Genomic DNA, 21,002 nt, shown 5'->3' on the forward strand with positions numbered 1-21,002 from the left:
TGTCCGTCACGACAGAGCCTGCCTCATTTGCACCCAAGTGCCACCTCAGAAAATGCTTTTTTTTTCTTTTTTTTTTTTTTGCAAAAGCCCATATCACCATGGATTATGTTCCCTAAAAAGTATCTTTAAAAAAGACATGTACCCATAGTTGCCATTTATTCAACGTGGTGAGAGAGTTCCGCCATCTATATTTTTCCCTAAGAATGGTGCCTTGACTTCCATGGGGGGCCGCTGGGGTTCCGTGCACTCACTAAGCAGAGAACATGCTTCGTGGTTAGTAAAAGGTTTGACCAGCAAACTGAGTTAAGGGAGTATCAGCCTACTAGCTTTTCAGAGAATGACACAGCTTTTTGGGACCTTTGACACTCCACGAAAGGTGTACTCCATCGCAATGGTCCAACTAAGTAGTTTTAAGAGTTAACTACTTGAGTTTTTAAAAAGGGCAAAGAAAATCAAATGTATCACACAAGGGCCAAGACAAAAATTGATCAAATGACTTACCCTAAAAATTGTGCCCCTGCAGGACCCATTTCTACCAGCCTACTGGCTAATCCCTCTCCTTCCACCATGGGGGGTGGGTTGGCCAGTTTATGTCTCTTTACCAAGCGGCAGGTGATACGGGTGGGCGCCGTGCACTTGCGCGGAGGGATGATGATTCTCATCCCGTGATGACGGCTCCCTCTCATGGAGCCGCCTCTTGCATCCACCATAAAGCTAACCAGGAACCTGCGGGGAGAAGACCGGAGGTGAAGTCAAGGAGGGAAACATGCCATCTTCACAGGAGATTTTGAGATTCAACGTTAGGGTTTAAAATGACAGACAATGTAGCTATCATTTCCTCTCTTTAAAAATACATTGGAAGTAAATACGGTGGAGTCACATCAAACATGCATTCGACATTGTGAACTGGGCAGAAGGCGGGGCGCGAGAACTTAGTTTTGGTGGGACGCTGGCCTCCTCACAGAAGCCAGCCACTTTGTCGGAAGCTCAGATAGAGGAACAGTGAACATTTCAAAGCTGGGATTAAAAACTGGCTCTTACAGGAGTGTCACGCATGTAAAAACCCGAACTGAGACCACTCTGTGTGGCCTCCGTGAATGACTTCAGCTGTATTCAAGCGTCATTTTAACTATCGGTGGGGTTAGCCAGATGCTGACTATGGAATTTCTCTCCCTGACAAGTCAGATGAAACTCCACGGTATGTCTTAACATGTACAACTCATAAAATAAACATATACCGAATCATACCGCACACTCTAATTTTTACTACCACAAAGCAGAATATAAGAATAAAAGCAGATGGCTAGTTTTGCTCAGGCAATTTTGATGGAAAGGGATTTAGTCTTTTCCGTATAAACTTGGCATTAATACTGTTTATAAAATAGCCTCCGCTTGAGTATCTGTACAGCCATTCAAAATTGAACAGCCTTTAGAAAATGTCTCTAAATGGTACATTATAATTCTGTCATTGCTCTTTCTATTAAAGCTAATGGAGAAAAATTATTTGTCTGCATGTAGACATGAAAGTGTAAGGAAATTATTAGTATCTTATCTGGGCTATAGCATATCCTAATTCCTGATTCTAATCACACGCTCCTAGAGCATCCTCCTCAAATCTCTGGTATTACAAAGCACTCCAGTGAATGTATACCAATGAGTCCAACATACGGAAGAGTGTAAGTCAGACAGGAGAACATCTGTCCCTCTGCATTCCAACGTTCACATGTGAAAATACGCTTATTACTGGAGCAGCACCACATGTTGATAAGTGGAAAATTATCTGAATAGCTATAGTATTGGAGGAGGGAATAATCCCCTCCATCAAAATATTCTACTAAATATATCTCATCTAAATGCAGTTCTAACATCCTGCAAGCAGATTTTAGGACTTCGCATGGAGGTCCAAGCTGGGGACCCTTTCCTTAAGAGTGACGCTTCTGGACCTCGGAAGAGGAACCTCTCCAACAAAGCAAACTGGCCTGACATTCCCGTGGAGAAAGGCAATAGCATGGGGCTCATTTTTTAGCCAATCGGATGTTCAGAACCAACTCTGGTCATCAGTTAGGGGGAATCATTTTCACGCTCTTCTGCTTATTTTAGATTAAGCCATTTTCTTCTGGATTACTTTTATTTATTTATTTATTTATTTAGTTATTTATAAACATTAGACCTACTTCGAGAGGCTGGAACCAGTATCGTATTCAAAGTAAGAGGGGAAGAGACTGACCTCCTCCAAAACGAGACAAACACACAACTCCCAAGTCAAAGACAGAGGTCCTTGTTCACTTGTGCAAGTGTCCACATGAATTGCCTCCAGTGCTAAATGATAACAAGGCTCACTTGAGACTGCTCTGGTGAGCCCACACTGTCTTAGACACACACATACTTAGCAGCTACCTTTACTCAGTAATGAAGACAACAGGGCAACTTTATAAAGAAGCCCAAGACAAAACCTGATCCTTCCCAGCAGTCAGTACTGAAAATCAACTCCTGATTGGGAGTTAAAGCAACAGAATGGACTAGACGTGATTCAAGACAAACTCTGGGGGCCATGTTGGTGGAGTATCTGACTCTTGATCTTGGGGTCATGAGTTTGAGCCCCATGCTGGGTGTAGAGGTCACTTAAATAAAACTTCAAAAAAATAAACTCTGGGTTTGAAAATTTGGTTGTATTAGTACAAATAAACACTGGAGTGTTTACATGACAGCTGATGCCAACCATATAGATGGCAATTCAGATCAGGCCTGTCTTGTTCACTGCTTGACCTGCTGAGCCGAGCACAGTTCCCAAATACAGTAAGCACATAATAAATGCTTACTGAGTGATCCACTGAACAAAAAGTCTTGTGTTAAGGGTGCTTAGGAACTGCCTAGGTCAGACGAGGTTACTAATACTAAAAATATATCTATATGAAAAAGATATATATATCTGCTGAGCAGTCTGAAGGTCATATAAGAAGGTTATCCATGTTGATATAAAAATATCCAAAGTACAGGGGCGCCTGGTGGCTCAGTGGGTTAAGCCTCTGCCTTCGGCTCAGGTTGTGATCTCGGGGTCCTGGGATTGAGTCCCGCATCAAGCTCTCTGCTCGGCAGGGGGCCTGCTTCTCTCTCTCTCTCTCTCTCTCTCTCTGCTTCCTCCTCTCTCTGCCTGCCTCTCTGCTTACTTGTGATCTCTCTGTCAAATAAATAAATAAGATCTTAAAAAAATTATCCAAAGTACAAAGAATATCAGAACCAAATGGAAAAAACAGGTCTTAGACGATTTTAACAACAAATTAGAAGAAGCTCTTTCTCTGGGTTCCCCATAGCACCCACTGCCTCGCTGGTATTCATTAGCAATCATTTATTGTTCTAAGGCTTTCAACTTTAAGAGCCAGTTGACTGAGGAGAGGTGAGAATAAATGTTAAGCAGGATAGGGTCCTATTATTCAGTAATAATCATGAAATACAGTGATTTGTTTTCCAAACTCATTCCTTACATATTCTGTGCAAAATAAAATCGCATGCAAAATAACTTCTTAGAAACAAATCAGAAGGTGATGTTTAATCATATTGGTTGCATCTTATTAATACTTACACTAAAGCAGGAATTCTACAAATGATCCTAAAACTAACACATGAATGATTCTACTTTTAAGAACAGAGAGATGACGAAAGCGGATACACTACAGACATCGACACATCTAACTGCGGGAAAACTTCACATAAATTAAAAATACAAAAAAGGATGATTCACATCAAAGACACAGTTATCACCTTGAATCATACTGAGGAAGTGGAGAAGAACAGCTGCAAAATAATTTAGAAGCAAATGGGAAAAATTAATGTAAGATAATTAGAAGCAGGCAACAGAAAATGTCAATGATAGGCAAAGGAAAAATAAAAACCATCAAAGAGTGAAACCAAGGCATCTGGCATTTGTGGGACAACCTGGAGAAATATTTGTTTTACGTGGCTACAGAAGCTACTCCCCGGACCTGGCATTAGGGAATCCTTTCCGAGTGTATGCCGCGTTTGTAGTTTCCTTTGCAGATACGCCCACACTAACTGCCATTATTTTTGCTCTCCCGGATATGGCCACCGTCTTCAATAAATTCAAGAGGAAGGAGAGAGAATGTGCATATTCAAATATTTCATTGTTTCCAGGGTATGGGAAAAGTTTACTTCTGATTTTATTATTCTGTGCTCCTTTAACTCCTCATTGAAGTTCAAACTATCATTTGAAACAAAGCCCAGGAGCTGACTGAATTGGACCCTAGTACTTTTCTTTCCTGTGTGGAGAATACAAGATGCTGGTTCTAGGTCTTTGAGACGTGGCAACAATTCACTAAGCTTGATACAAGGAACTCTTGAACATGCTGCTCACGGAGTGTGTCCCCGGTATTTTTTATTTTCTTTCTCAACTAATTTATTTTTTTTTTTTTTTTTTTTTGCTTTTGCAATGTTAGATCCATAAACATCTAACATCAGTGGTGTAAATATTTTAAGCAATTAAAAATTAATATTACTATAATTGAGATTTTTCTGATTGAGTTAAAGAAATGCAATGTTAATGAGTCAAAGACCGCCATGTAGTTTATAGTTTATAAAGCCCTGTCATGTCAATTATTTCCATGTGAATGATACTGCACGTCCTTGTGCCACAAGCCACAATTCTGTAAGAATGCTTCAAAGAACCTGCAGCATAATCCTGAGTCTGACTTTTCATCTACAGAATGGGGGTAATGAGTAAAACCTACCTCCCAGTGTCATTTCAAGGTTCAAACAAAAATTAAGTAAGATAATACATGTAAAACATTTAACACAATGCCAGGCACATACAAAGGTAAACTTTAGCTGTTACATTTATTTCAATTAAAAGCAAGCAGAAAATACTTCATGGAATACATACAGCATTTCAGAAATGTTAATTATTGTTAATTTATTTAATTGCAAGCTAATCCACCCTTGTTCTGGGTCACAACTAATTTATGGCCTAAATGCCAGTTTCAGAAGTGAAAACACCTGGATGTTTTTCATCATCTCAATTATTTGCATTCTATTTGAGGAGATTGAATTACCCCATGTTTTAATTACCAAAAGGTAAAGAATCCCACATCAAAATATACAGTGACGATCAGTTCGGCAGTTGGAGCAAGTCACCTCCCACCACCTACCCCAGATTCTGCCAACCAGTGGGACAGCAGGGAGGAGGAGCCTGTCCCATGTGGTTTTTACCACTGCGCCCCTAGGGTACACACATTGGTACCTTCACGTTTTAAGAGCGAATTCCTTTCTTTCCATTTTAAAGTTAATTTCTCTTCTTCTAGTTATAATTTAATACAACTGCAGCATAATCTTATTTCAGGAATACAGAAGGTACCAAACTTGATCTGGAGATTTCGGGCTCAAAGCAAAGCATGAAAGCAGTCGGCGAGGTAGATGATCAGACAGACCTACATACTGAATTTTTCATTAGAAAGGAAAATCAGGTACTCAGAAATAAAACTTCATTTCAATCCGGTAAAATTAAGGGAAATGACTAGATTTAATTTTTTTTTAATTGAAAAGCAAAATTAAAGACCTGGGACTAGCACCAGAAAGGCAAGAAATTTTTATGTACCAATACTCTAATTCTCTTCCTCTCTAACACTGTGCTTTCTTCAAAAAAAAACAGATATACCATTTTGCTCAGAGGGAAAAAAAATGACTAATGACTTACAAATATACATCACATATACTCACTAATGAAGTCTTCAGAAGACCAGGATTTCATACATATGAAGCCTGTTGGTATGAATTTATAACTCCAAATAATAAATGTAATGTTCATTTAACAGGATAAAGAAAAGTGAGTTTTAGATTACTTACCCAGAATGAACAGGACTTGAGACAAGATTGACATTGTCCAAGGTATCTGCAGCCCAGCTATAATGTCTTAGAGAATCTGAATCAAATTCTCTTGTGAATGTTAGATGCTGCAAAATAAAATGATATATGGCATCAACAACCCACACAAGACACTGTTTCTCTGTACCTACAAATACACCTGTATGTCTGTCTAAGTCCAGAGAGTGAAAATAAACAATTTGTACTCTAGGTCTATAGGTCTACATTGAAGTTTCAAGAGCAGGAACCAAAGCTTATTGATATGTTGTATTATTTCAATCTTTTAAGAAAGCATCCTGAGTAACTGGCATGACAAAAGGAATATCACAGATTTCAAACCGGAAGTAGACATAAAGCACGCCTGCTGACTACTAAAGTATGATCATCGGCTGGAAGAAAGGCATTTGAGATGTAACCTGAGAAGCGACTTTTCCATGAAACACAGTATATATGTATAGTATATGCAAATAGTATACAGTATACTTTATGCAAAACTATGATAATTTTGACTTCGGTTTTGACATTATTTTCTTGAGAATGAACAGTTTGAGTCTGTCAGTTCAAGGAAAGTAACTGATGGATTAGTTGTTAATTATAAAATCTGAGCTTTCAAGCAAAAATTAGAATTTCAGAAACTTTATGTCCACATCTAATGAGCTCAGTGGTGGTATTAACAATTGTGATATATTCCTTTTGGATAAGAAATGTGTGCCAACAATATAAAGATTTGCATAAATTAGTAAAGCAGTATTTTCCGAATCACCAACGAATAACATTCTATGGGCAAAAGGTACATCAATGTGGAAATGCTAACCATGATTTTAATGACTTGAACACACCTCCCAATTAATCTTACAAGTATAAAATTCTTTCCCATATTAAAAAAAAAAATCAATCTTGGTGACTTTTGTTTTTCTAAGGAGGGCAGAGCCTGGAGTAGAAGCCCACTGTGGCTGCCACACCAGACAAATACAGAAATGGGCTCAGAGTACAGCGAGCATAGCTGAGGAGGAGGAGCTGAGGGAGGGGAAGATCTTGAAGAGCTGCGTGGACTTTCTGTCGCCATTTTTAACTTGGCTGCCTTTGTCGATGATCCGTACAGACAGAATTGGGGCTTTGTACCAACAAGCTACTATTGGGGAATAGAAAAACCAAGGGGGTTTCTGTGGAGATTTGGGCGGCCTTGAGCATGTTCCAGATTTCTGTGAAGAACATTTGCTCAATTCTGGGGCTGTGCGGAACAGGAAGCTCAAAATCTAACCAGAAAATCTCTAAAAGACACACTGTTGCTTCTGGGCAGTTTCATGAGGAAAAATTGAGTTTGGGACTCGTCAGGGGAAGGATCACACAAGATTCTCACAAAAGGATCCTCACAAAGGCCAGGAACAAAGCCGGGGGAGTCTGAGTTTACCAGGACTGCAAATGGTTTTGCCTCATTGCAGCGGAACCTTGATTGGGATTGAAATAATCAGCCACCACTCTGTTTGCCCAGCAGAGGCAAGGAGCACCCTCTGTGGAGAATGACATCATCATTGGGTGTGTCCTGCCTACAATTTTTTATATACCATGTCCCACTTGCAGTGAGAAATTGCCAAGCATGGGCAGAGTACATGAACAAAAACAAAATAAAACAGATACTATAAACAGACTCCAAGGTCATCCTATATTTTGAAGTAAGCAAGTAAGAACTTCAAGATGGCTATGATTAGTTTGTTAAAGAAAACAGGGAAAAACATAAGAAAGAAATTAAAGGGAGCTGATTTTTTTTTTTTTTAAGATTTTATTTTTTTGACACAGAGAGAGAGACAGAGAGAGAGGGAACTCAAGCAGGGGGAGTGAGAGAGGGAGAAGCAGGCTTCCTGCAGAGTAGGGAGACCCATGCGGGGCTCGATCCCATGACTCTGGGATCATGACCCGAGCCGAAGGCAGCTGCTTAACGACTGAGCCACCCAGGCCCCAAAATGTGGCTGATTTAATAGAGCCCTGGAATACATGTAAGAAAGAATCAAATGAGCATTTGTTCACTTGTAAATACAATTCAGTTCTTGATGAGACACAACAGAAACAGGGTTAGAAAATTGGAAGTGTAAATGGAAAAATGTACAAAAGAAAGGATTTAATAAAAGAATGGAAACTACAGAAAATCATATGAGTGACCTATGGAACATGGTGAATGGTTTTCCCATGTGTAACTGGACTCTGGGAAGAGGAGAGTAAGGCAGAACCTACATGAGGAGGGAACAGCCTTCCTTTACTGGTCCCCAGCCAGACAGGGACAGAGCCTCCAGGCAGAAACTGGGAAGTCTTCACTGGAATTTTCCAGTGATTTAGGATTAACTGAGAATTGGGATTTCCCAGTAAAATGTCCCTGGCTCCTCATTTGAGTAGAAATAATGGATGGCAAGCTCTCCACCATGGAGAGAGCTCCCACTGAGCTCCGTGGTGATCAAACAGCCAAAAGTCACTGCACGGTTGAGAAGTATATGAGGAATAAAATCAACAAATAAGCAAAGGGAACAAGAGCAAACTGGAAGAAATAGAGGGACTTCAGGGAGAAGAAAGCTTAAAATTTTTCATTGATGTCCAGAGAGAGATGAGATCTTCTTATATTTATAAAGCAATAAAATACTAAAAACAAACAAAAAACCCAGAAGAAAAAATAACTCATAGAAAGTAACAAATATGACAGCACTGAAGTTAAAAAAATATCTAGAAGTTAGGGGAATATCTTCAAATATAGAAAATAGGAGAACATACAAGAAAGCAGAGAATCATTTCAGGAATTTCAAACCTATTTCCTTTCCCCCCTCTCCCCCAAAAAAAGTTTCAGAAAGAGAAAACAGTGAAATAGAGGAGAAGAAATCAAGGAAATAACTCAAGAAACTTCCCTAGAGCAAAAGCCCTGAGTTCCCAGAGTAAAAGGACCCACTTGACTGACTAGTACTATGTATGTAAACGCAGTATAGCACACCATCATGAACTTTCAGGACTTGGAGACAAAGAAAGAGCCTATAGATTTACAGAGGAAAAATGATCACAGGACAGACTTCCATCAGACTTTTAACAGCAAAAACTGAAGTTTAGGAAAAAAAAAAAAAAAATTAGGAAGAATAGAAAAAAACAAAAAACAAAAAAAAAAACTGAAGTTTAGGGCATTGGAGCAATTCCTTCAATGTTCTGAGAGGAAATGATTTTCAACCCAGAATTCTAAAACCAGCCCCCCCCTACAAAAGTATGAAAACAGAACTAAGATATTTTCAGAAATATAAACTCCCTCCCCCAAATATATTTCTCATGAACCTTGTAAGGAAACTATTGGAAAATGTACTCCATCAAAATGAAGGATTAAACCAAGAAGATGGAAGACACAGTCTAATGTAAGAACACAGGGAATTTTCATGGTGACAGCGAAGGAAGACCCAGGAGGACATCCATGCAGTGAGCCTAAAAGGAACCTGACAAGTAAGAAAGCTCAAAGAGAGATGAATTAAGCAGATGAAATTTATAGAACAGCTGATGAGTGTGAACATATTAGAGGAGATTAGCACAACTGGGGAGGGGTTTGGGGGCTGGACTAGGAATACATACAGAAAACACCAAGTAAATGAAAAACATCTAGGGAAAGCAAAATATTGTGCCCAAGAGAAAATACAATCATAACACACTTCACATCTGTGGATAACATTCATATAGGTAAAATACTAGAAGCACTAAATACTGGCATAGCTGAAATAAAACAACTGTTTTGGGAAAATGGGGGAATGGAAAGTGTGTGTGGTGGGAGGGAAGAGGTATTCAAACAGTTAAAACTTCATCTTCCATTTTGGGAAGTCGATAAATAATTCCTGAAATGGGCAAAAGCCAACAGGAGGCCACACATACATATTACTTGGAGACACAGAAGCACATAACAAGATTGTTCGAAAGGTACTTTGAGGAGTTGTCTCTGGAGAAGAGAAACTGGAGGCTGAAGGTGTATGTGGCGATTCTCTTTCCTAATGAGTATATCTTATAAAATGACATGGCTTATTTGTTTGCATAACTTGGATAACAAGACATAAATTTGGGGGTGCCTGGATGGCTCAGTCATTAAGCATCAGCCTTTGGCTCAGGTCATGGTCCCAGGGTCCTGGGATCGAGCCCAGCCATTGAGCTCCCTGCTCAGCAGGAAGCCTGTTTCTCCCTCCCCGCTCCCCCAGCTTGTGTTCCTTCTCTCGCTATGTTTCTCTCTGTCAAATAAATAAATAAAATCTTTAAAAAAGTAAAACATAATTTAAAAATTTACTGTGAATTACAAAGTTTTTTTTTTTTAAAGCCCTGAATCAAATTGGAAAAGAGTAAGAGACCACAACAGCAAGGTCCTAACCCCAAAAGAATAACACATCATCACTTCAGAAAGTTCCCCAATTCTACATGGGTTGACTAAAGATTATGTGTTGGTGTTAGTCTGGCCTTATTTACCAATTTCACTGACTTTTGGAGACCCCAACCAACTAACCTTCAGAATAGGGCAAATAAAAATGGGTAGTGATGCTCACTGTATTTAATTTTTTAGCAAACTATAATTCCTATCTTTGGGGTCCCGAGGTCATTTTTCACAAAGGACACATTTTTTTTTCCCCAAAGTTCTAATAAATAAGTAATACCACTCCTCTTTGGTAATTACAGTGAATTATTTACCTTTGGTACTCTTAGCAACATGCACTGGCAACATTAATTATTGAAACAATGAATTATACCATGCAAGAAGGTATCACCACCATAATGTACTATTTATGGAGGTGAAACCATGCCAGCACTTGGATCCCAAGTCCCTGTCAGCCCTTCTTGACTCCTGTACTATCCAAGCTCTCTGCCACTCATCAAAATTTGGTCATAATACAAATGAACAAATGTATAATGAACAGATATACTTGATCAGAATGATGGCCTGTATATCCCAATATTTGTCCCAGTTTTTTTTCCCCCAGAGAGGTTTGCTTAGGCTTATGACCAGACTTACCAATTTTAATAAGCTAAACACAAAAACTTGCTCTTCCTCTGTAGCATCCATAGAAACACAAAATAAGGCAATTGGATGGAACCTATATTTTTTATAGAAAGAGACTGAATTTGTAGCTTCACTTCTGAGCAACCTGTCACCAAAGGATGAAAGCTCCCTTTCTAAATTCTATAGATTAGCACTTACTTAAAACTGAAATTTAATTTATTTTATTTATTTATTTTTAAAATTTATTTATTTATTTGACAGAGATCATAAGTAGGCAGAGAGGCAGGTAGGCATAGAGAGGGAGGGGGAAGCAGGCTCCCTGCTGAGCAGAGAGCCCGATGCTGAGCAGAGAGCCCGATGCGGAGCTCGATTCCAGGACCCTGAGATCATGACCTGAGCCGAAGGCAGAGGCTTAACCCATTGAGCTACCCAGGTGCCCCTATTTTATTTATTTTAATAAACAATATGAATTCCAGAAAGTTCTGGCATGTTATTGTGAATGGCACTATGGAACCAAGGAAAAGCTTTTCCTCTATCTGGTTACATAACAAATAGACATTTAAAATGATAAACAGGATATCACATTATGGTGATGGTTAAAAAAAATGAACTAGATTGGCTCCTAAGCTTCCCACCACAAGTAGGGTGTCCCCAGGGTTTACAGGAAAAAGTTGGCAGACCTAGATTTAAAAATTGCCTTTGCTACTTTTTTTTTTTTTTAATTTTATTTATTTATTTGACAGACAGAGGTCACAAGTAGGCAGAGAGATAGGCAGAGAGAGAGGAAGGGAAGCAGGCTCCTGGCCAAGCAGAGAGCCCGATGTGGGGCTCGATCCCAGGACCCTGGGATCCTGACCTGAGCCAAAGGCAGAGGCTTTAACCCACTGACCCACCCAGGAGCCCCGCCTTTGCTACTTCTTAATGGAGAACACTTCATTCCCCCTCCCGAGTTTTCCACTTTGGCAAGGTAACTCAGTTGTGTAACTATGGGCCTCTTCCTATCCCTTTACATTCACTTGGGCCCTAGAGAGGTGGAGTGATTTATTTGGTTGGTAGATCTGGGAAAGGTAGCTGGGAAGGCTCTGCTCAAACCCAGGGTTCACTCTCCTGGGCTTGAGCTTGGTCCCGGGGAGCACACATGCCCCTCAGCGCCCTGAAGCTTACTTCCTTGAAGGGTATGCCTGCCCCAGCACTGGCAATGTGGGCCGCCAGAGAGGCTATGTGTCTATTTCAGTGGTTCAGTTAGCTCGCCTACTTGCCTCAGACACTAAGCCAGCCCTCAACCTGGCCTCCAGTAGGAATAAAGGAAATATTTTGCCTTTGACCTTTCCTTATCTTTCTTCATTGAAAGCCCTTTTGGAGATGCCCCAACATGGCTTCCTGGCTTCATGGCCCAAAGGGTGTTTCTTAGCTTTTCTTAGTCTTAGTTTCCTCATTTGCAAACTGAGGGTTGGTTGATGTGGAGATTAAATACAAATGTACACCAAAAATCTGGCACCAAGGCCAGGGCTGGCATGGAGTCATATTAACATTTCCTTATATGTGTAGTCATTTCTGCTTTTCAAAGGGCTTTCATTTATATTAGCTCATTTGCTAAAGTGTGATAATTTGGGGAAAACACAGTAAAAACAAAAATGTTTCAGTGACAGCACCGGTCCTTTACAGTTATATACACAGAACGTTTATATCAAATCAATGGCGCCCATTCAGTTAGAAAAATGCATCTTATAAATGTGTAGGACTTACTTACTGATTCAAAAATGCTGCAATTCCCATGTTGCCAATAGCAATACCAAAACTTACTGTGTGTCAGCTTAGTGTCAAGCCCTGTCCCAGACCTTTACATTCATTTATCCTCTGAGTCCTCGGAACCTAGTGGCACTAGGAGTCATATGATACCCATTTCACAGATGAGGAAACTGAAGTTCAGAGAGAAACTTCAAAAATTTGATGACACAAAATCAACTCTCCGCACTGGGCAGCTTTAGTAGGACACTGTGTTAAGGAAAGATTCACACTGACTTAGTAAGACCTTCTACTCCCACATCAGAAATGATATGAATAATAAGCACACTATTTTTCATCTTGGAAGTGATGTCAAGGACCCTATTAGAATTAAAATGCGTGTTATTCAATAGAGTCCAAAGCCTGACTAATGATGATATCACTGTCTCCATGAGCTTAATACTTTCCAAAAATAGTTTCTCACTAGCCCTATTCATCAGAGGAAAGAGAAGAGCAAGTACACACTGGCTTTACAAGACGACACACCCAAATGCCCAGGTCTGGAAATAAACGTCCCGGCACAGAAGAAAAGAGGCACGGGCCCAGAAAGTATATATGTGAGGAAAAGAAAGAACCACTCGATTCCCTTCAGTATTAGATACTTTTCCAGGCCGCCAACTGTCAAATCCCAGTACTGGATGACACCAGGGAAAGTCCTTCTCTGTCAGCTCTGCTGTCCCTGGGAGCCAGCAGAAGGGAGTCCTGTAGATTAACTGGTAGTGTTGATGGGCTACGGTTCATGGCACCAGGTAGACCTCACACTATCAGGTCACATAAAAACCCAGTGCATTTAATCTGAAAAAGTCTAAACATAGTTCACTTGAAAAACAGTTGACTGATGGCACCAGACTAGGAGCCCATGAAAGGAAAGGCTTGCAAGGATAACGTTACCCCTTGGCCACACACTGCACAGGACCAGGACAGGGGAACCCATGTGGGTTTCAGTTCCCTTAGACCAAGAGTACAAGACTTGGGTTCGACTTAGGCTATAGCACTTCACTGCCCAGACAGGGACAAGTCAAACACCTCACTGAACTTCCATTGCTGCATGGGTGTAACCGGCAGATAAGACTGCTTGTCCCGATTCACTGTAAGAACGGAATCACCCAAGTACTGTGAAAGTGATTTGAAAGTTCTAGGAATAGCGTGGAGGACCACAGGGGAAGGGAGGCAGACTGAATGGGAAGAAGTCAGGGAGGGAGGCAAACCGTGAGAAACTCAGGACTCCGGAAAACAAACTGAGGGTTACAGAAGGGGGGTGGGTGGGTGGGTGGGTGGGGCACTGGGGTAGCCAGGTGATGGGTATTAAGGAGGGCATGTGTGGTGATGAACCCTGGGTGTTTATATGCAACTAACGAATCGTTGAACATTACATCAAAAACTAATGTCGTATTATATGGTGGCTAACATAATAAAAAAAAAATGAACATTCTAAAATGTAACATGAACAGAAACACAGATTATAATAGTCCTAAACTTTACCTAGAGTTTTTATAAGTGGAGATAATTAATTTCTTAAATTGATAGAACATTACGGCCCCCTATGCAGCTTTTAGGAGAGCATCGTCTTATCAGACAGCAAGAAGCAGCCTGCTAGATTCGCCAACAATGGTGGGGTTTGGGCTGTGACAAATACTTGTGTAAATACCGACTTTTCCCATGGTGAACATGCTTTGTCAGGTTGGCCACGCTTGGTGTATTAGAGTGGCAGTCTAGTGGTCAGCCACAGAATTGGCCAAGTAGCCACCGGACCTAAATTCTAGTCTCAGCTCTGTTACCTAGTGATACTGGGCAAATGAAATACTTCTCTCTGCCCCAGCTTCTTTGTCTGCAAGTGCTAATGATCGTACCTAGACCGCAATGAAGCTGAAAGCAGGATGTGAGATGGTCCATCAGTAAAATGCTGTGGCAGTGCCTACAATCAGTATTCCAAGTATTGTGATCCGCAGCAGACAGTGAGTGAAATGGCAAACTGCTAGGGGACTGTGTGGACAAGTCGTGCAACTAGTTGGAAATATTCTCTTAAGGAATGGATTCCACCTTAAAAAAAAAGGTTTAATCCATAGTAACTGGCTATAGAAAGGTGGTTTCCAGAGGCTGGAAGGTAGAGGAAGTGGGAGCATTTGATCAGAGGGTACAAACCTGCAGCTGCAAGATTAGTAAGTTCTGGAAACCTAATGTACAGCACGGGGACTGTAGTTAAAAATAATGTACTATATTCTTGAAATTTGCTAAGAGAGATCTCAACTGTTCTTCCTATATACACAAAAATGGTGAGTATAGGAGGTGATGGATATGTTAATTAGCTTGATTACGGAAATCATCTTACAATACATACATACATCCATCAAAATATCATGTTGTACAACTTAAAAAATGGCTTCCACAAAAGAAAACCTGATTTAAGCAGAAAATAACAATTAAAGGCTGACTACAGCAGGTCTTTTTTTTTCCCGAAAGCATTTCTTTTCCTGAAGTCAACTATTATTATGCTTAAGATTTATTTGAGACTAAAGTGCAAACCATAGAAGCTGAGTTCTTTGGGATTTCCAAACCTGATTGATTTCAAAATAATTTAGCTACCAACTTCCACAAAAGAAGGTAAATCAAGGTCAGCATGGAAGCTGTTAACACAACATCCAGCTCAAGACATCTAAACTGTCCTACCTTAAGTAAGTCGCAACACCAGCCCGTCTGCCTTGAAAAAAAAACGTGTAATCTTACTGACCAATCTGTGAGAGGTGTTGAATGGATCACCTGAGTAATGCTGGCAAAGCACTCTGAACAGAAAAAGCAGCATATTAAATGTCACTAGTCAAAGGTGTTTATCTTCTAGGGGACTATCTCTAGCAAATCTTTCATCCCAGGCTGGCTACCTTCTACCACCAGGCACATTTCTGAGAACCCCTTAGAATTACCTTCACCACAAGAAACAGGAGTGCTAATCTGCTGATGTGGGGAAAGGGAAGCTGCAGGAGGAGATGGAGTGAGAGGCAGAAAAGGAAAAACTGAGCGTTAGCATAACCGGCCTTTGGGATTAGGCATTCTTATTTTCTATTACTGAAATAAGTGTAAATTGCCTAGGTCTTAAAGTGACAGACATGCAATTTCTCCTGAAGAACCCTCCTATTTACATATGACTTGCTAATACATCAAGCACTACAAAGCACTTTATATGACTAAGCATACATGAGGTCATCCTTAGCCTAAAAAAAAAAATCTAACCCAAAGGAACTGGAGTCCTGGGCTATGAGATAAAGGAGAGAGTTACGAGGTGGAAGGTATGGTAGCCTCCAGGTATGGGGAGGCTTGAATAAGGCCTCCAACAGTGAAGACAGAATGACCCCATTCAAACAGCCAATGCAACCCTTCCCATACTACTTTAGTTAAACCTTCTAACCTGGTCAGTATTAGAAGCCCTGCCAGTCATCCTGAGACATAAACCATGTGGGCAAATCCGATCTGAGAGGGGAAGGCTGCAAAATGAAAGCAACCTCTTTAAGCCTCCTAAAAGAGGGACAGGGTATCACAGCTGCCCCTTTTCTCGTTTTCATGGATGCACTGCCCCATAGCAATGGAATTGAAAGGAAACGGAAGGCACTCACTGCTTAGTAATCAATCAGCAAAGAATGTTTTTCTAAAAGTTTTTGCTTAGAACACCCAAATTTATAGCTCTTCTCTTAAGCCATAGCTCCTTTCCTTATTTTGTTAAGATTACATTTATTTAGATCTAGAGAGAAAGCATAAAACAGAATCTCAAGACTGAACGGAATTTTAAGATGCTAGAAGACTTTCTTTGTTGCCCTTGATAGGTGGTTATTCATGTCAGGTTTGACCACCACCAATATAAGCATGTTAATGAGGACCCAAACCCCACTTAAACTGGCTTAAGACACTCCCCTCCACCTCCCAGGGGTGGGAGGAGATTGAGATCAATTGACTGGTTTATATTGCAAGAAAGTCTGGGAGGGACCAACTTTAGGCTGAATCCAGCCATGGCTCATGGTAGGAATCTCGTTTTCATGCTTTATCCTTAGCAGCTTCGAGCTGACATCATCCTTAGAGCTTAGCAAGCCCAACATGCTACAGAAAGTCTCAAATCTGAGTCTCATTAGGCTGGCTTAGATTTTACATTTTAACCTAAAATAAACACTGTAACCCAGGAAAAGGAATGCTCTGAGAGGCCAAGTTTGGGGCCCATCATTGGAGGAGAGGAAGGGATTTCTGACCCTTCTAAATGACATTGAGAAATGGACAGGGGTCCTGGTTTGACCATCAGATCCTGTCTGCCAGCTAAGAAAGTCGAACGGTGTACATAAGCAAAACAAACCCAAGTCCCTAAGTGATTCCTGCTCTTCTCCTACTTTTGGAAAACTACCAGAAATCATACTGAATTAAATGTTTCTGCTTGCTGTATACATACAGCCCTTGGTCTTACAAATACTTTTAGGGTCATTCAAAGGAAGTGTAATTAATTGGTTAGCTTGCAAAACAATTTTAGACCACTATCGTGCCTTCTACCTCATATCTATGTGAAGGTCAAGTATTTCCATTTCTTTAATGATGCCTTACATGCCATGACTTTTAGCATAATAATTTTCTCCATAATTTTCATAACTTATTGATGAATGTAAGTTGTCAGTTCCTTTTAAGTCACATTAAATATGAAATTTATTATTAGAATTTGGCATAAGCAAAATAGAGAGCACAACTCTAAATGTAATCTTTCATGCTAAAAAATGGATTAAAATGGGGCACCTGGGTGGCTCAGTAGGTTAAGCATCTGCTTTCGGCTCAGGTCATGATCCCAGGGGCCTGGCTGGGATCGAGTCCTGAATTGAGCTCCCTGCTCAGTTGGGGAGTCTGCTTTTTTCTCTCCCTCTGCCCCTGCCCCCTGCTCTCTCACTCACTCTCAAATAAATAAAATCTTTTTACAAAAATTAAAAAAGGATAAAGATGATGGTACCACATCCGTATTAAAAATACTAACAAGCGTGAGGTTTCAAAGGACAGAGTATTAAGTGTGAGAGCTCTCCGATGGCTCCTTTCCCACATAGGGCGATGTAGATGGACAGCTTCTGAGGAAGCAGCCTGGAACCATATGGCCTGTGGCTCTGCGGTTTACCACCTGCACTCCCTGGGGTGAGATACTTAAGCTGACTGTGCTTCAGTTTCTTCATCTTCTTAATGGACCCAAGAAACTGTCTCAAAGGGTTTTTGTGAAATGTAAACGAGCTGATACTGATAAAACACTTAGAACCGGTTTTGCACCCAGTAGGAGCTCCATGAACCGTTTTCATCACTGTCACCATACGCATCACCACACCTCCTGACACAGTGTCTCCTGAATGTTATTCCATTTAGATCACAGGACTGGCTGGTGCAGATCATGCACAGCAATTACATAAGCCATGCCAGACATGGCTTTCAGGAATTATGTCAGAAGAAATGAAAGAACCAGTCTATTATATTCATCCTAGACAAGCTGGTTTCAGGTTACAATCATCCCTTGTCTTTGTTACCTTCTATTTGGAAAAGAATGTTTCTAAGCACAGATCTTATTCCAAAGACAGTCTGACACGCACAAATCAGAGCTTATAAAACAAATACATTAAATGTTGAATGGTCGGTATACGAAAAGATCCCAGCCAGAGTGCTTTAAATCAGTGGGTCCTATCCAGAGATGCATCCTAGAATCAACTGTGGAACTTTAAGAAACACACGTGCCCAGGAACCCAGCTGGGGACAGTCTGATTCTGCAGGCCTCTTGTTCTCCGAAGAGCCACTGGTGATTCCAATGTGGGCCCCAATGATGAATTCTAATCTCACACCCAAGGTGGGGCTCAAACTCATAACCCTGAGGTCAAGAGTCACGTGCGCTTCCAACTGAGCCAACCAGACATTCCTTTGCCCAGGTAAGAATTCTGACTAGGAATCAGGAGTTTTCAGTTCTGGGTGCATTAAAAAATTCCATGCCGGGGCGGCCTGGGTGGCTCAGTGGGTTAAAGCCTCTGCCTTCGGCTCAGGTCATGATCCCAGGGTCCTGGGATCGAGCCCCGCATCAGGCTCTCTGCTCAGCAGGGAGCCTGCTTCCCTTCCTCTCTTTGCCTGCCTCTCTGCCTAACTGTGATCTCTGTCTGTCAGATAAATAAATAAAATCTTTAAAAAAAAAGAAAATTCTATGCCTAGGCCCTCCCAGCCACTGGGCAATTGTGCTTGTTTATTTTTAAGTTTTTATTCTAACTCCAGTTACTCAAAATACAGCCTTTTATGAGTTTCAGGTGTATGATATAATGATTCAATACTGCCACAGGTCACCCAGCGTTCATCACCCGACAGCGCACCCCTTATTCCCAAATTCACCCATCCCCCACCCGCCTCCCCTCTGATAACCATCCGTTTGTTCTCTATAACCAAGAGTCTGTTTCTTGATTTGTCTCTTTCTTTTCTTTCGTTTTGTTTCTTAAATTCCGCATGTGAGTGAAATCATACGGGGAGCAATAGTGTTTTAAAAATTCTTTAAAACGATTCTCATGAGCAGTCAGGGCTGAGAGTCATTGCTTTAAATAATAAAACCTGACAAATGCAAGGCATGATTTACTTACATATATATTTTCAGAGGCATAGCTAGGTGACTCTTGATTACAAGGTAAAGGAAGGCAAAGGTATAGGGAGTTCATGGATAACCCAGTATCACAGTAAAAAGAGTCCACTCTTGATTATCCAAGGGGGGATTAAGTGGTTTACGGACTGATCATGATTAAGGCTCTGCAGGGCAAGAGGATGGGCTCACTTCTCCCAACTCCCTTCCCAGCTCCCTTCCCAGCCTCCATACCTGCCTTCAACAACATAGGATCTCGGGAATTACCCGGAGTCTCAACTGCACTTTAACTGTGGTTAAAGCACTTTAACTGCTTCATGGGCAGCGTAGTAATAAAGGGGCAACTAATTATGCTTTGTATTGGTGAAGTCTCTGCTTGTTGAAAACGACCAGCACGTGGAGAGTTCATTTTTATTCATTTTCCACCTTTATGTGTCAATGCAACTTTAACTGGGCAATGACAGGGCAGTTTCAAATCTGACAGTAAGGCATGTATCATTGCCTTAAGAATTCTAAATATTTAAGGCTTCTTACGTGCTTTCAGACAAAATCAATACTGTGGAGGAACTCCGTTTTGAAGTGTATAAATACAGATTTATAGGCATGATGGATATAAACTAATGTTTGCCACTGAATTCTAATATAAAGTCTGTGCTTTACATGAAGCATACTTCTCAAGAAAATGCTCCTCATTCGTCTTGCACAGTGTAACTGGACCCTTCCCTCATAAAGCCTCTCTTTTGAGGAATTAGTCTCTTCCCTCTTCTGTAATAAATGAGATACTAGAGACTAAAAAGTCAACACAACTCTTTTGCAGTTTGTCTTCCCCTTTCTTCCAAGTTTTTATTTTGAAGGAGTTCAAACAAATAAAGACGTTGAAAAAACTTTATAAGAAATACCCATATATACTTCACCTAGATTCAACATTAACATTTTGTGGCATCTGGGTGGCTCAGTCGGTTGAGCATCTGCCTTCGGCTCGGGTCATGATCTTGGGGTCCTGGGATCAAGCCCCACATTGGGCTCTCTGCTCAGGGGGGACTCTGCTTCTCCCCTCCCCCATGCTGGTGTGCATGCACTCTCTCTCCAATAAATACCTAAAATCTTTTTAAAAAATTAACATTTTGCCATATTTATGCTCGCATGAGCTTTCTCCACACACACACGGCGTCTTTTGTCTCGTTTGAAAATAAGCCGCTGACTTAATGATTACTTCATTGCTGAAAACTGCCGCATGCCTACCCCCCGGAATGGAGATACTCCCCTATATAGCTTTAATAATGCTGTCACTATTAACAGAACTAACAGTACTTTCCTAACAATATAGCCAGTATGTGTTCAAGTGTCCTCAATTTTCCCTAAAATGTCTTTATGTTGTTCATACATTTTTTTTTCAAATCTCCAGTGAATTTATCATGAAGTTATGTGCCCATGAATAACTGTGTTCATTAAACATGCTAGTTCCACATGGAACACCTGTCAGACCATGGGATTCTCTGTGGCCCCTGAAGAAAGCAACTTCCCACCTCTGCAGTTATCAACTTAAAGATTTATTTGTAAAAGTTTTGAGATGTCCTAAGCTCTTCTTTCCCCTGACTACTCTCCAGAGATATCTGTAATGACCACAGAGGTGCTATTCAAATTTAAGCAGCAACAAACTCCACTAGAGGACATCAGTTTTACCTTTAAAGTTATCTTTATTCTTTCTTTCTTTTCACAGATCCTTCATTCTGATTAAAGCTGCCCCTTCCAGCC

The 21,002-nt window shown here is 40.7% G+C and overlaps 1 protein-coding gene across 1 annotated transcript in view; it reads right to left on the reverse strand.

Annotated features, from left to right (window-relative positions):
* LOC111144687 (ankyrin 3) overlaps positions 1-21,002 on the reverse strand; it is a 334,097-nt gene that overhangs the window by 74,354 nt on the left and 238,741 nt on the right. The window contains exons 26-27 of the mRNA XM_022499108.1: positions 5,854-5,960; positions 502-726 (exon numbers count right to left, since the gene is read on the reverse strand). Of these exons, the coding sequence (XP_022354816.1) occupies positions 502-726; positions 5,854-5,960 (332 nt within the window). The remainder of the gene's footprint in view (positions 1-501; positions 727-5,853; positions 5,961-21,002) is intronic.

The sequence above is a fragment of the Enhydra lutris genome, unplaced genomic scaffold (assembly GCF_002288905.1).
Source record: "Enhydra lutris kenyoni isolate GAN:26980312 unplaced genomic scaffold, ASM228890v2 scaffoldscaffold12, whole genome shotgun sequence".
Taxonomy (NCBI): Eukaryota; Metazoa; Chordata; class Mammalia; order Carnivora; family Mustelidae; genus Enhydra; species Enhydra lutris.